At 37.3% G+C, this 15,272-nt stretch overlaps 1 protein-coding gene across 4 annotated transcripts in view; it reads left to right on the top strand.

The window, feature by feature from the left end:
* The first annotated feature begins 667 nt into the window (after positions 1-667).
* MLF1 (myeloid leukemia factor 1) overlaps positions 668-15,272 on the top strand; it is a 36,567-nt gene continuing 21,962 nt past the window's right edge. For all 4 annotated transcript variants that reach the window (XR_007457532.1, XM_049629643.1, XM_049629642.1 and 1 more), the window contains exon 1: positions 668-848. Coding sequence is in view for 3 of the 4 variants with exons in the window: in XM_049629643.1 (XP_049485600.1) it covers positions 802-848 (47 nt within the window). In the remaining variant the exon portion in view is untranslated. The remainder of the gene's footprint in view (positions 849-15,272) is intronic.

The following is a 15,272-nucleotide window of genomic DNA, read 5'->3' as shown; positions in this document are numbered from 1 at the left end:
TGGGTCTACTCTGTTAGGTTAAGGAATTCTGGAGACGTATTAAAGACATATTAGTAGCAGAGTGAGACTTGTGCCTTGAAATGGAGACTGGAAAGAAGACCAAAACGAGAGCAACTCTCTCATCTTCTTTTGAAATGCCATATCTACATATAACAAGCATTCCCACTTTGGGAAATATTGCTTTGTTGAATTTTAGACTCACAAAAGGCAAATAAGTTTGTGAAACTTGATAAGTCTCATTTCTTTCAAGCACTGAGTACATTATTTATTAACTGTACTCAAAAACTTGTTGCACATTTTTTCTCATTATTTGTGCCCAGCTTTTGACCAACTACCACAGTGTTTTTGCATAGGACTCCTGTGGATCACAAAATGCAGCAAGTGAATGGATCTTTGGAAGCCATCCAGCCCAAATGCCGAGGACGATTTGCCCAAGGTCACACAGAGAGTGGTCTAATTTTTGTGTTCCTTGTTCCAAGGAACAAGCTATCTCATCCCTCAGGAGTCTTCATGAAGGGCTGCCTGACTGGAGGGAAGCCAAACCTCTCGCCTCCACTGTGTTGACTACAGTTGCCATGGCAACGGCGCTTTGTTCCACGCCTCGTCTTGGTGACGTCAAGATAACAGCATCCAATGGGAAAGCAGCTCGGCGTCATGCACCGCCTTTCCCGGCGGGCACCGCCTTCGCAGCCGGGAGAGAAGCGTTGACTGTGTGGGGAAGGCTGGCTCGGGTCGCGGCCGCGGCGAGTTACATCCTTTTCCAACCTGTCCGCGTCCGCCGCCGCCCGTGACGGAGCCGGGATGTTCGGGATGCTGAGCAGCAGCTTTGAGGATGATCCCTTTTTCTCGTGAGTGGGGAGGGAGGGGCGGGAGCCCACGGTTGAGCGGGAATTCAGGGATCTTGAAGGGAGCTATTTTAAGGGACAAGAGCGAGTTAAAACTCTGAAGAGGACGAGAGGGAATTTAACTCCGGGAGGCGGTCTGGAGAAGAAAAGGACTCGAGGGCGTGAGAGGGAAGGGAGAAGAGAATTTAGGGGTGTGGGAGATTGGGGAGAGAAGAATTGGGGGGGCTTGGGGGAGAGAGAGGAAGACTTGGGGGTGTATGGGGGGAGAAGACTGGGGGGCCGTGGGGAGGGAGAGGACTTGGGGACGTGCGAGGGAGGAGAGACAAGGATTTGGGGGCGTGAGGTGGGGAGAGGTGCGAGCCGGCCCCTGGCACTGGACTTCGGGTGCCCGAGCGAGTTCCCGCGTTCAGAGGTCCGCCTTGGCAGCCGCAGAGCTTTGCAGGTGACGGTAACTGCCGTTTAGGTGGAATTTCTGGTGAGAATTATGCTTAGAGGACCCTTTTCACACCTGTTTCGATCCCAGATGAGGGGCAGGGAATGTCTTACAAGATGACAATTGTTTGTAAAGGGAAACATTTTTAAAATAGCATTTTTCATAGTATGTGTTTATGAGAGCACAAGAAAGTTGGAGAGTTATGCTGTCCCTCACCACGGAGTGGTTGGAAGTTGCCATGTTCACTGTTTGGTTTGTTTCTGCTTGCTTTGCCACAAAGCTAGGCTTGTTTGTAAAGGGACTCCTTTTTCTGTCAAAGTGCAAATAGGACAGGGAAGCAGAGGGTGCATTTAACACCGCAGGTAAACAAGCATCAACCCTGTGGACAGTCCCAAGTGAATTAATGTGATGCCTTAGGAAGAAGGCATCCAGAACTTAGTTACTTCATTATAATGTAGTTTTCTTGGGGGTGGGTAGGTTGCCTGTGGGTTTTTTTAGTTCTTCCTTTGGCGATTGTATAAAAGTAGTACAATCTAGTTGAATTCCCAAGACAGGATGATTTGTGATACTTTTTTGCCCAAATTTTTGCCAGTTTGAATTTTGACTTGGTGTCCTAATTTATTTTAATCAATTAAATTCTTTATGCAACTTGGAGACATTTTTTAAGAAGTTTAAAATGTTGACAGTTTACTACATAGATTGTTTCATTGTTTTTTAAAAAAAATATCATGGTGGCTTAAATGTGTTAGTAATATTTCAAACCAAATAACATGAAAATAATAATTGAAAGGATAATTAATGGTAAAAAAGATGAAATGATTAACATAGAAAAATATAATGATTAATATTTTATTCTAAAGATTATTCATTAAAATTAAGGAGTGTATGGATTCAGGCAAATTTATTGTGCTGTTGTAGTTAACTTGTTTGGGAGCTGTTGGGACATTTACAATTAATGTCATTTTAACAAATTTTAAATTTTGTGCTATATTATGATTTGCTTTTGTAAAAGCCTCTGAGAATAGGGACTAAATATATCCATAGATTAGTTAAGCTGTTGAAATGGTTCCTAAGTGATTGTGACAGCAGTACAATGGGTAACAGTTAAGAAGATTATGGTAGACAACTTTTGAGTTGTATTATGTCCTTGATTATATCAAAAAGAGCAATGGCCTTGACTAAACCATGAGTGTATAATTAGTACCTTCTTTAAAACGTCTCGCAAAAGTGTAATTTAAACTCTTGGGTAACTGTCTGAGCAAAAGCAATGAACCCAAGAGTCAGGGTCAGAAATAGTAACAGATCACAAATAGTAGGCATACATCAAAGAACACTCTTCTCCATGCTTAGGATGGAAAGGACCATCAGTTATAGCTCTCCATAGACTTTTTCAAATGCAGGCAGCCGTTTCATATAAATTGAGGATAAAACTATTGTAATTAACTTTATAAAATAGATGCATGCTTATAATTTCGTTGCTCCACATTTAACTATATAAAGAGTAAACATAATTGGGTGGGTAGGGGAGTAAAGAAGAAAGAGAATGTGAGTTCCTATTTATTTCCAGTAATCTGTCATTTGACACGTCCCCTTGACCCCAACCCCAAACAAAATGAATATCCATTACTCAATATAAGTCAAACATAAGGAATTCATAAAGATGGCAGACTCCTTATCAAATCATCCACTGACCTTAACACAGAAAGGTTCTATGCCCACCATCTTTTGTACAAATATTAGCCCTATTACTAACATTATGTGTCATTGGGGTCCTTTGTTGCCAATTTAATGTCTGACATGTAGAAAGTATTCAGTAAATATTGTTTAATGATAATCTGGTGTCCTTTTACACTGTTTTGTAGTTAATCTGGTATTTAGCTGATTGCTGAAAGTATTTGCATTCAACATATGCTGTTGTTGATGTTGACACTCCCTACTTTGAACACTACCATTGTCTAAATAACCATTAGTTCAGTATCAAGGATACCAATATAAGCACACAGTCTAATTTGCTAATTATTCAAAAGTGAGCAAACAAAAAATACTTTTTGGATATAAAATTAGAATTATTGGGGCGCCTGGGTGGCACAGTCGGTTAAGCGTCCGACTTCAGCCAGGTCACGATCTCGCGGTCTGTGAGTTCGAGCCCCGCATCAGGCTCCGGGCTGATGGCTCAGAGCCTGGAGCCTGTTTCCGATTCTGTGTCTCCCTCTCTCTCTGCCCCTCCCCCGTTCATGCTCTGTCTCTCTCTGTCCCAAAAATAAATTAAAAAAAAAAATTATTAAATAATTTGAGACTGGTAAAATACTGTAATCAAATTGTCAAATGTTTAAAAGATTTGAGTTAAAAAAACAATTAAAATCTATAGTCTTGATTCAAATATGTTCATTCTAATTTTTTTAATTTTTTAATTTTTTAGAGAGAGTGCAAGAGAGAGTGGGGATAGAGAGAGAATCTTAAGCAGGCTCGTGCCCAGCGTGGAGCCTGACTCAGGGCTTGATCTCATGATCTTGAGATCATGGCCTGAGCTGAAATCAAGAGTCAGACGCTTAACTGACTGAGCCACCCAGGTGCCTCCAAATATGTTCATTTTCAATGTTTACTATAAATGGTGTGTCTTAAATGTTTCATGAGAAAATTAGAAGGAAACTTTAAAAGTGATATGTTGAAGCTTAGTGTTTTATTATATGTTTGGAACTTTTTTGGGGGGCGAATATCTGATGTTGCAAAACTGAAATTCAGTGAAAATTGCTGTTCCTTCTTAACTGAATAATACTTGTAATTTGGGTCAGAACATAAAAGCTGAAAACTGGCATTTCTGGCATGCAGTTTGCTTTCAAGAATGTCACTTTCCCTTCTCACTTATGTTTGCTTAATAAGAAATAGAAATACGTATGTATGGACAGGAAAATTAATTTGAGGTTAAAAGGGTTTTGGCATCTATACTGTATTCTAAAAGCATTGATTATTTAGTACAGAAGTTTACATATATCTGGTATATAGGTCTACTTTGTGCAGAAACATGAACTTTGAATCTTCTGAACTACAGAAGGAAATTCTGATCATGTAAGTCTACAAAGAACAGCTATGTTACCACATATCAGCCGTTAGATATTAAAGGCTCAGAAACAAGTTGGCAAATCTATTGGCCTTAGTTTTAATTGTAAATGTTAGCCTTTCGGGGTGCCTTGGTGGCCCAGTCGATTGAGCATCCGACTTTGGCTCATGTCATGATCTTACGGTTCATGAGTTCGAGCCCCACGTCGTGCTCTGTGCTGACAGCTTGGAGCCCGAAGCCTGCTTCGGATTCTGTGTCTCCCTCTTTCTCTGCCTCCCCCCCCCCATCATGCTCTGTCTCTCTCTGTCTCTCAAAAATAAACATAAATAATAATAATAAATAGTTAGCCTTTCCTTTAGGGCACCATATGTGTTATGACCAGTCTTTGGTCAAAGAACTCCTACATATTTTCACAGGATGTTACTTCTTCCCATCTCTTTGCTCTCAGTAAGAGCTAAAACTTACATATCTATAATCTCTTTAAATAAAAAAAAATTATTTTGCTCTTTGGAGATAGTTGAAGGAAGTTGAAGGCTTTGACTTTTTTTTTTTAATGTTTATTTTTGAGAGAGAGTAAGCATGCGTGAGCAAGGGAGGGGCAGAGAGGGAGGGAGAGAGAGAATCCTAAGCAGGTTCCACACTGTCATCATGGAGTCTGACATGGTGCTCAAACTCACGAACTGTGAGATCATTACCTAAGCTGAAATCAAGAGTTGGCTGCTTAACCAACTGAGCCACCCAGGCAGCCCAACCCTGGCTTTGATTTAGTCACTGAGTTGAAAGTGAATACATTCCATGGACATTTCATTGACTGATATTTTCTTGAATAAGAATATTGTCATAAAACAGGCAATAAAACAAAAGCACCTTTCTAGATAAGCTTTTGTGAACAATGAATGTTTGGGTTAAGGTTTGGATTTTCAGGATCCCATTTTATGTTAAGACCTAACAGCTATTGTGATTTTTAGCACCTAAAAGTTTGTTCTCAGAAATATTTTAATATAGATATTTAATATAGATATTATAAATGAACTTCACAGATTTTAAGATCATATTTGATGGAATGAGACACTATGAGCCTTGAACTGAAAGGATTTCTAAGGTAGACTTTTGGGGCATTCTGTGGTTCATTAGGTACAAACCATCGAATTAGGAGCTAAGGAGCATAACATGATTATGACATAGTTGCTGGGTCAAGAAATGGCATTTGGTAGCATCTAATCATATAATGCTTGGTTTTATCAGTAAACATTGTAAAAATCCACACAGAAGTAGGGGAGTACTTAAAGGATGGGAGAGGCCATAGTCGTTCCTACAACCCTTTTAACATCAAAGACTTCTGCCACATCACCATTTTAAACTGTGCTTCTAAACAGTGGGGAAATAAAGACTTGCCTATGGAAATGTAATTCATTCTTCAAATATTTCTTAGGTTTCTATTATATGCCTAATGCTGTGGACTGTATTATAAATTTGTAGAAGTCATGGCCCAAACCCTCAAGATTCTCTTTTGAGTGTAATATGCATTATTTCTAGTGTTAAAACTTGGATCACTTGGATTTTCTTTATGGACCTGTATACCTCACTGGAACTAGGGAACATTTCTTTGTTATCAAGAGAGCAGTAACAATCTGCTGATAACTTTTTTACCATCACTGTGTATAGTGGAAGGAAGGCATTCCCTTGATGAATGGAACTGCCGTGTCAATTATCTGAGACCCATATGTTTAAAGAAAAATATATTCCTTTTTACTATATTATTGTACTGGCCAAATAAAATTGTAACTGGCCATATATATATATATATATATATATATATATACACATTCCTGAGAGAGAGAGAGTCTTAAAAACAGGAACTTATTTTGAAGTAAAATATGTTATCCATTAAAAAAAAGCCTTTTGGGGCGCCTGGGTGGCTCAGTCGGTTGAGCTTCCAACTTTGGCTCAGGTCATGATCTTGCGGTCTGTGAGTTCAAGCCCCACATCAGGCTCTGTGCTGACAGCTCGGAGCCTGGAGCCTGCTTCAGATTCTGTGTCTTCCTCTCTCTCTGCCCCTCCCCTGCTCATGCTCTGTCTCTGTCTCTCTCTCTCAAAAATAAATATTAAAAAAAAAGCCTTTTATGTTTAAATTATTCCCAATCTAAAAAAAAAAAAGAAATTATTCCCAGTCTGAGTTAAGTTAATTTTGGTCAGGGGGCAAAAATTTATTTTTCCTAGCTTGTGATAGATAAATAATATGAAGTAGAAAAAGTACATTTGGTGCCAAACATCATTCTGTTTGGTTGTGGTTTGTGTTAGCAATCTTAAAAGAGGTAGTATGGCCATCATAATAGCATAAGTAAATTTTTTCTTATTCAAATGAAAATGTATCGTCATGGAAAATCTGAAAACTATAGAAGGTTTGGTAAAGGAAATCATGCAACCAAGATTTTAGCTACTATCATTTTGGTGCATTTCATTTCCATTTTCCATATGTGAAAAATATTTTCCAATATTAGAACAAAGCTTTATGGTCATAAATACACTCTTTTCCTTAACATATACCACAATCATTTTCCTAGTCTTTAGATATTCTTTAAAGCGTGAATTTAGTGTCTGCAAAGTATTGCATCCTGTGGATGGACAAAGAATATTTTTAAAATTTTATTTTAGAGAGAGCGCAAGTTGGGGAGGGAGTGGAGGGAGAGAGAAAGAGAAAGAAACAGAGAGAATTTCAAGCATGCTCCACACTCAACATGGAGCCCGACATGGGGCTCGATCCCATGACTCTGGGATCATGACCTGAGCTAAAATCAAGAGTTGGATGCTCAACCGACTGAGCCACCCAGGTGCCCCTTTGTATAAATCTTTGACCACATTTCAAATTATTACTTTAAACTAGTTTATGTATATGAAATGACCAGTTTGTAATATATGAACTTTATAAGGCTTCATCATATTTCCAATTTATTTTCCTAGAATGAAACATCAGTTTTCAAGAGAATAATATGAATAGGTAGAAAAATAGAAAAGCAATTGACTTCTCACCTGAGAAAACAAACTCTGCATTAGGTTAATTTTTAAAATCATAAAATAGCTCCTTGCTACCACAAGAGATTTCGGCTTTAATAAAAAAGAATTTAAGGTTGAACAAGAGACCTTTTAAAGTCTTATCTCTGAGCAGCTGCTGTTCTGGGTAGACAAGAATTGAACTCACTTCAGGGAGGGCCCATCCAGATTTCTTCCTGAATGGTTCGGACAGGTGCAAAAGCCAGACTGTGAGCCCAATTTTGTCTTAATGCTTTTTCCAACAGGCAGCCTTTTGTTCATGTCACTCAAAAAACAAAGACGTTTTTAACAGTTGTTCTATATATAAATATATCTACTTTATTTAAATAAAGAGATATGGACAACATATTAAATGAGCCACATTTAGTTATTGAATTTGTAGCCCAATTATAATGCAATCAGAATAATAAATATTACTAAATTTTATGTTTCTATAGGAAAATAATAGCTGTTAAATACTCACTTATTCACAGAACAAAATCTAGTATTCTCTGAAGTATTTTTCTTTTTTTTTTTTAAGGCTATTTTGAGAGAGTGTGTGCTCACATGAGTGGGAGAGGGGCAGAGAAGGAGAGAGAATCCCAAGCAGGCTCCGTGCTGTCTGCAAAGAGCTCTGTGCTGTCTTCAAAAAGCCCCACGGCGGGCTCAGTCCCGCGAACCACAAGCTCATGACCTGAGCCAAAATCAAGAGTCGTACTCTTAACCAACTGAGCCAGCCAGGCACCCCTGAAGTATTTTTCTTCATTGCAGTTCAAGCTCATCCACATATCTAAAGGGAAAGTTGACTGGTTTTCTCAAGTGACTGCATATTAATAAGAATGAATATTTTAATATCTACACTTGTACCCATGTTCTAAGCTGTAAATATCCAGTGAATATAGAGCTCTAAGCAAAAGGACTGTCTTTTGGATCATCCACTTTAAAACATCAGGTAGTGTGAAATCCTTTAACTCCACATAGTTCTTTTTCTTTTTGTTCTTCTAAGATTTTTTTTAATGAAAAATTTCAAACACATACTACAGAAGTATAACAATACTGTGTATTGGGGCACCTGGGTGGCTCAGTCAGTTAAGCATCTGACTCTTGATTTTCTGCTCAGGTCATGATTATGCACAGTTCATGGGATTGAGCCCCGAGATGGGCTTTGTGCTGACAGTGTGGAGCCTGCTTGGGATTCTCTCTCCCTCTCTCTCTCTCTCTCTCTCTCTCTATCTCTTTCTGCCCCTCTCCTACTCACCCTCTCTCTTAAAATAAATAAACTTAAAAAAACTTAAAAAGCAATTCTGTGTATTTGTCACCCAGAATTTCAAAATTTATACCTGCTTTATCTGTCTCTATTGCTGCTGGTGTCTCTAATGTATTGTAAAGCAAATTCAGATTTCTTGTCATCTAACCCCTATGTATTTCCAAATACATTTCTGAAAAATATGGTCATCTAACATAAACACAGTACCATATCACATGTAATAAAATTAAAAGAATTCCAATTACTTGGTATCATCTGACATTAAGTATCATCTAGATATGAAATATTTTGGAATAACCTAGATTTTGAGCTAAGAATTAGAAAATCGTTTCTTAGACAACTCATTTATGGGTCTTAGAACTACTTGAAACTTGGGGCACCTGGGTGGCTCAGTCTGTTAAGCGGCTGACTTCGGCTCAGGTCATGATCTCACGGCTCATCAGTTCGAGCCCTGTGTTGGGCTATGTGCTGACAGCTGGGAGCCTGGAGCCTGCTTCGGATTCTATGTCTCCCTCTTTCTCTGCCCCTCCCCCACTTGCTCTCTGTGTCTCTCAAAAATAAATAAATGTTTAAAAAAAAACGACTTGAAACTCTGTTCTTTTAAGTAAAAAGTGGAAGATCCAGACACCAAATTCTGATTCTTTAATTATGAACTTAACTTGATCTTCATATCTTGTTTTTTGAAGCATAAAACAACTCCCTTTCTGCTCTCCATTGTGTTAAAACCTAAGGTGCTCATTGTATACAATTGATGTATTTAATTTTTAAATTGTTACAACTTCCTTATAATGCTAGTTGCCTATACTATTAAAATAGTGATTCTGAAATCCTTAACAGGTGGAAAATTTAGGAATAGTAGTCTCTTTAATTTTCTGTGCCTATCACTCTTATCAATAAGACAGAAATCCCAAACTACAAATGCCACAAGAATTCATGGAAAAATTACCTAATTTATGATATTTTCCTGCATTGTATGTATGATATCTTTACTTGTTTGTTTCTTATTATGTTAGTGTGTTTTTAGTTGGAAAGGATGAAATATGTATACTATCTAAATAAAGCTAATGTCTGGGGTCTTCATTTTATTTTACTTTCTGAGTGAATTTGGTACAACTGTGTTTTTTAAGTTACTACCTATCATTTATCTAAAACGACTATTCATCCTGAGCGATTCATTTACTGATTTGGTTAAGAATAGTTTAATTTTCCTGTAAAAATTTTTTGTATTCTGTTTCATTAAGAGTAACCTTAACCTGCACACACTGGAAAAAACACTTTCTTTTAGGACTTTGCATAAAATTTGTCAGTGAGCAAGGAAGAGGCTGGAAAATAGAGTAGTGTTACCAAGTGGATCGGTATGTAAAGGATAAGAGAGTTATGGCAGGAGAGTAAGTGGAGAAGTAAGAGTACTAACATGTTACAATTTTTTAGCATATGGATTTGTCAAACATGTTTTGTAAAGTGGTTATCAATCATCTAGACCAGCAGTGGTCCTAATGCAGAGATGGTTGGAAATTACCATGTTGGTAAGGTATGTAGAGGATCTGCTATTTTTCTGCTATATTTTTCTGTTTAACTGTCTCTTTACTCATTTGATATTGGGCAAGAATAAACAGATCTGTAGAATAAAACAGTCTGGAAATACTCTCATATATAGCCTCCGTATAGGTTCATGTAGACAATATTTATTACTTATTATTTTTAAGATTTTATTTTATTTTTTTAAATTTTTTTTAACATTTATTTATTTTTGAGACAGAGAGAGACAGAGCATGAACGGGGGAGGGGCAGAGAGAGAGGGAGACAGAATCGGAAGCAGGCTCCAGGCTCTGAGCCATCAGCCCAGAGCCCGACGCGGGGCTTGAACTCACGGACCCCGAGATCGTGACCCGGGCTGAAGTCGGACGCTTAACCGACTGAGCCACCCAGGCGCCCCTTTAAGATTTTATTTTTAAGTAATCTCTACCCATACCCAGCATGGGGCTCAAACTTAACCCCAAGATCAAGAGCCACACACTCTCCTGACTGAGCCAGCCAGGCGCTCCTCATCTTTTTATTTTTAATATTTTGTAATATTATCAAGTGTACCTGGGCAATGGCACTGCTTTCTGAGAAGATTAAATTGTGATTATGGGATTATTGACACCTTGTTATTTTTAGTAAAACTTCACTGCTTAGATGTTGTGTTTCTGAACTGCAAAGCAGTGATCTAATTTACTTAAGCACAGTAAAAATCCTTTAGATAAGTTAAAAGCACTCACCTTTGCACCGTGTATGGTAGAATCAATCATTCACAACATTCTGTGTAATAAATTTCTACATTCATTTTCTGGAATTATGTCCCAAGTTTAATTAAAGCAAAAAGGCCTCACAACTACATATTGTTTTGGAGTACAGTTTCTGCCTTAGCATATTTTTAAAACTAATGCCTAATTAATAACATCTGGGAAATACTAATTTATTAAACAAAATTTAACAGCATCTCACTATAAACTTTGACAAGTTAATAACTTTAGGGTTTTCACAGAATAAGATAAATTGGCATACTTTATTTTACAGCATTTTAGTGGGATTTGCCAAGAGATAAGCTTTAGTACTATTAAGAAAGAAAAACGCATTTATACAGCCTGGAGTGAACATTTTCATTTGATTTGGAATTACAGAAGTCTTTTCTCATATCAATTTTCCATATTTACGTATGCACTATAAGACTTTTTAAAACTTTTTAAAACTTTTTAAATCTTAAAATTCAGTAACATCCAACATTTGGTAATTAATACCTTATTTTATAAAGTATCTAGGTGCTTTGCATTTTCAAAAAGGTGTTTTTGGAATATGTAATACATGCTTTTGGCAAAAACTCAAAATGTATAGAATACATGGACAAAAGACTCCCTCCTCACAATGATGTGAATATACTTAACACTAAACTGTGTGTTTAAAAATGGTTAAGATGGGGAAAAATCTCAGTAAATTTTATGCTTATGATATGTGCACTTTTCCGTATGTGTTGTCCTTCAATAACATGGCTTATTGAGACCAGGAAAAAAAAGGACTCCCTCTCACCTCTGGTCCTTTGTTACCCTCCCTGCATGCAACCACTGTAACCAGTTGGCTGCATTGCTTCCCAGGGATATATGCTATATATTTATAAGCATATATGCATGAACTTCTTGTACAAATGGAGGTATACTACATATCTTGCTAATGGAGGTATACTGTATATCTTGCTAATCCTTCCATGTCAGCACATAAACATCTGCCTTGCTCTTTTAAAGGTTGCATAATATTCCATTTAAATTCTTTTTAGAAGTGCTGAAAAGTTTTTTAATGACTTTTTTCCTATCCGTTTTTCATTATTCCATCAATAAAGAAACCTCTGTGTGCTAGGTAATTTTGGACAGGGAGTGAACAAGAGAGATCTGTTCCTTTTCCTCAAGAAGCTTTTAATCTAGTGGAAAAGACAAGCAATCTTTTCTGTATGTTATTTTGTTTCCAATAGTCTACTTATAAAGAAGGCTTTCACAAATAACAAGACTATTTTTAGCATGAATTTTTAAAAAATGTCTCCATTGACTCTCAATAATGGTAACCTATGCCTTCTTTTTGAGGGAAAGAAAGTAGAAAAGAAGATAGTGAAGAGTACTTGAAAGAAAAATGATAAAATAGTTTGAATAGTCAATACTACTTAGAAGTGCTGGAATGGGATTAAAGCTGACGAAAGTAAATACCTACATTAGTTCAGTTGCAGAAAGCAAATTTACTCTGGTGACTTTAGGAAGAAACTTTAGGAAGAATTTATTACAGGACATTAAACAGCTTAGAGAATCGTTGTGATGGCTTAAGAAACAGACTCTAGATTAAACTTTCAAGAATGACTCCTAAAGCCAAGTCACAGATCTAGACCACCAAGGGCGTAATAGCCAATTCTCCCATTAGGAATTATTGAATTGGAAGGCTGCTGCTACTGCTGCTGGCTGCAAAGCCATGATGTCCCTGCTAGGACCCATACTGGCAAAATGGATTTCCCTTTCCTGTTCCCCAATACTCATAAACTCTAGTGATCAGACACTTGGAGTTCTGCTAACACTGCTACGGAAAGACTGTGTACTTCTGTGATCATGAGTACCAAAAAAGAGAATAGTACATACAGACTCTTTTGCACTTCTACCTTCCAATTCTCAGATAATGGCCCGTAAGTGGCAGAACCTAAATCCAGAAACTTTGCTGTAGAGTCCACAAAATTGTCTTAAGCTAACACATATATATATATGTGTGTCTGGATATATATATATATATATATATATATATGTATATATGTTTTATTTATTTATTTTGAGAGAGAGGAGAGAGCAAGGTGGGGTCAGAGAGAGAGGGAGAGAGAATTCCAAGCAGGCTTCACGCTGTCAGTACAGAACCCGATGCAGGGCTCAAACTCACAAACCATGAGATCATGACCTGAGCCAAAACCAAGAGTTGGACACTTAACCAACTAAGCCGCCTAGGTACCCCAAGTCTTAAGCTTTCTAGTGTCTGAAGTATGGAAAGGCAGTTGATAAGAGGTTGAAATGTATTGAATGTGAAAAACTTTACATATGTCAGAGGATAGTGCAGTCATTTAAAAATAACCAGAGATACCAGAAATTAAATTTTTGATCTTAAAATGAACAAAAATGAGATAAGGAGAATTTTCACAAAGACTAGTAACATGGGAAACTGAGCCAAGGGATTTCTTCCAATATGCAGGACAAAATCACAGAGGGTTCAAGGTTCTACAAGAAAGGAATGGATAGAATGGCAAATATGCAAAGAAATATGTTGAGAGCAATTTCTGAAACTAACAAAATACTGAAATCCTTAGAACACATATTGAAAAGGGAAATTTGAGGGTTGACAGGATATATTTTTTAAATTCTATACCTGGACCAATAATAATGTAATTTTGATACATTAAAAAAATATATAAAGAATCATAGACCTTCCAGAGAGTATAGCTCCCTTAGAAAGAATGAGAACCAGATTGTCATCAGACTTCTCTTAACACTAAGTAAGGAAGATAATGAAGCAACATCCTCAAACTAGTGATGAGAAATGGTCAGATTTGTGTGCCCAGATGCCCATTGTTTGAGTGAGAAAGAAATCTAGACATGCCTACTAAAAATTTACTGTGGTCAAATTAATAGATGTTAGAATCCAGAAAAGAAATAGTAAAATTCAAGAAGTAATGATAATTAAGAAGCAAACCAACCTCAGCTTTTCTTGGTAGAGGGAGATTGATGGCACTTGCCATCTTCTTTATTCTTCCTATGGAACCAGAGTTCACCCTTTTCGTCTCTTGAAGCTCGCACAGGACAGATAAAAAACCCAACTAACATCCAGCCCATTCCTGAAGTTTTGAGTTTGGACGACTTGGAGAATAATGACTATGCCTTTAATAGAAACAGGGACGTAAAGAGGAAGAAAGGAAAAAGTTGGGGGGGGAAAGGCTAAGGAAAAAGTGTTGGAAATGTTAGGTTAAAGACTTACCAGGATAGAAATAGGCAAATGTCCAATAATTACTTTATCATTATTTGTAATTTATACTCCTGAGTATTTTGGAAAGTATTACAATGTCTTGGCCAATATGAAGTTGAAAATTGGCTTTAGCCCTACAAAGATCAGCTCTCTATCCCCACTGCCTGGCACAGTGCCTTTTACATAGGTATTCAGCAAATATTTGTAAAATAAATGGAGACCATTTGTATCAAAACAAGCAGAAATTGAACTTAGAAGTTCCTGATGAAATGGTTGAAGAGGATAGATTAGTGTTTAATTAGTGTTCATGTGAGGTTCTTGGAATGTCTGCATTAGAGTTAATAGAAATCCTTGCTTAAATGCAGGTTATTGGGCCATGCCCCAGATACAATAAATCAAAAATCCTTGGGTGTATGTTTCAGGACTCTGCATTTTAATAAGTACCTCCCGTGATTTTTAAGAATGTTCAAGTTAAAAGGAATAGTCCCACAGAAGCCAGAAAAAAACAAGAATGGATAAAGGGTAAAGCCTAGAGAAAGTACAGCTCTCCCTCAATTTACAGTGGAATTACATCCTCATAAACCCACTGTAAATTGAAAATAGTGTAATTTGAAAATACATTTCCTACACCTAACCCACTGAACACCATAGTTTAGCCTCCCCTATTTTAATGTGCTCCGAACACTTGCATTAGCCTACAGTTGGGCAAAATCAACTAATATAAAGCCTATTTTACAATAAACTGTTGAATATCTCATGTAATTTATTGAATCCTGTACTGAAAATGAAAAATGGAATGGTTGTATGGGTACATGATGGTTCTCAGTGTACAGGTTGTTTGCCTTCGTGATTGTAAGGCTGACTGGGAGCTGAAGCTGCTGCTGCTGCTGCTCAGCATCACTAGAGAGTATGGTACCATGTGTTGCTAGTCCGGGAAAGGATCAAAATTCGAAGGGCAGCTTCTACTGAATGCATAGCATTCTCACACCATTGTGATTCCAAAAATCGTCAGTCCAGCCATCGTAAGTCGGGGACTATATGTCTTTAGGAGATGGTACTTTTCAACATTTTAATGTCATATACAATTAGAAAATATTTGCAAAGCACCTTGGGGTAGAAGAAGGA

This window comes from Panthera uncia, chromosome C2, assembly GCF_023721935.1.
Source record: "Panthera uncia isolate 11264 chromosome C2, Puncia_PCG_1.0, whole genome shotgun sequence".
In the NCBI taxonomy this organism is placed as follows: Eukaryota; Metazoa; Chordata; class Mammalia; order Carnivora; family Felidae; genus Panthera; species Panthera uncia.
This window is presented reverse-complemented; position numbering and strand designations above follow the sequence as displayed.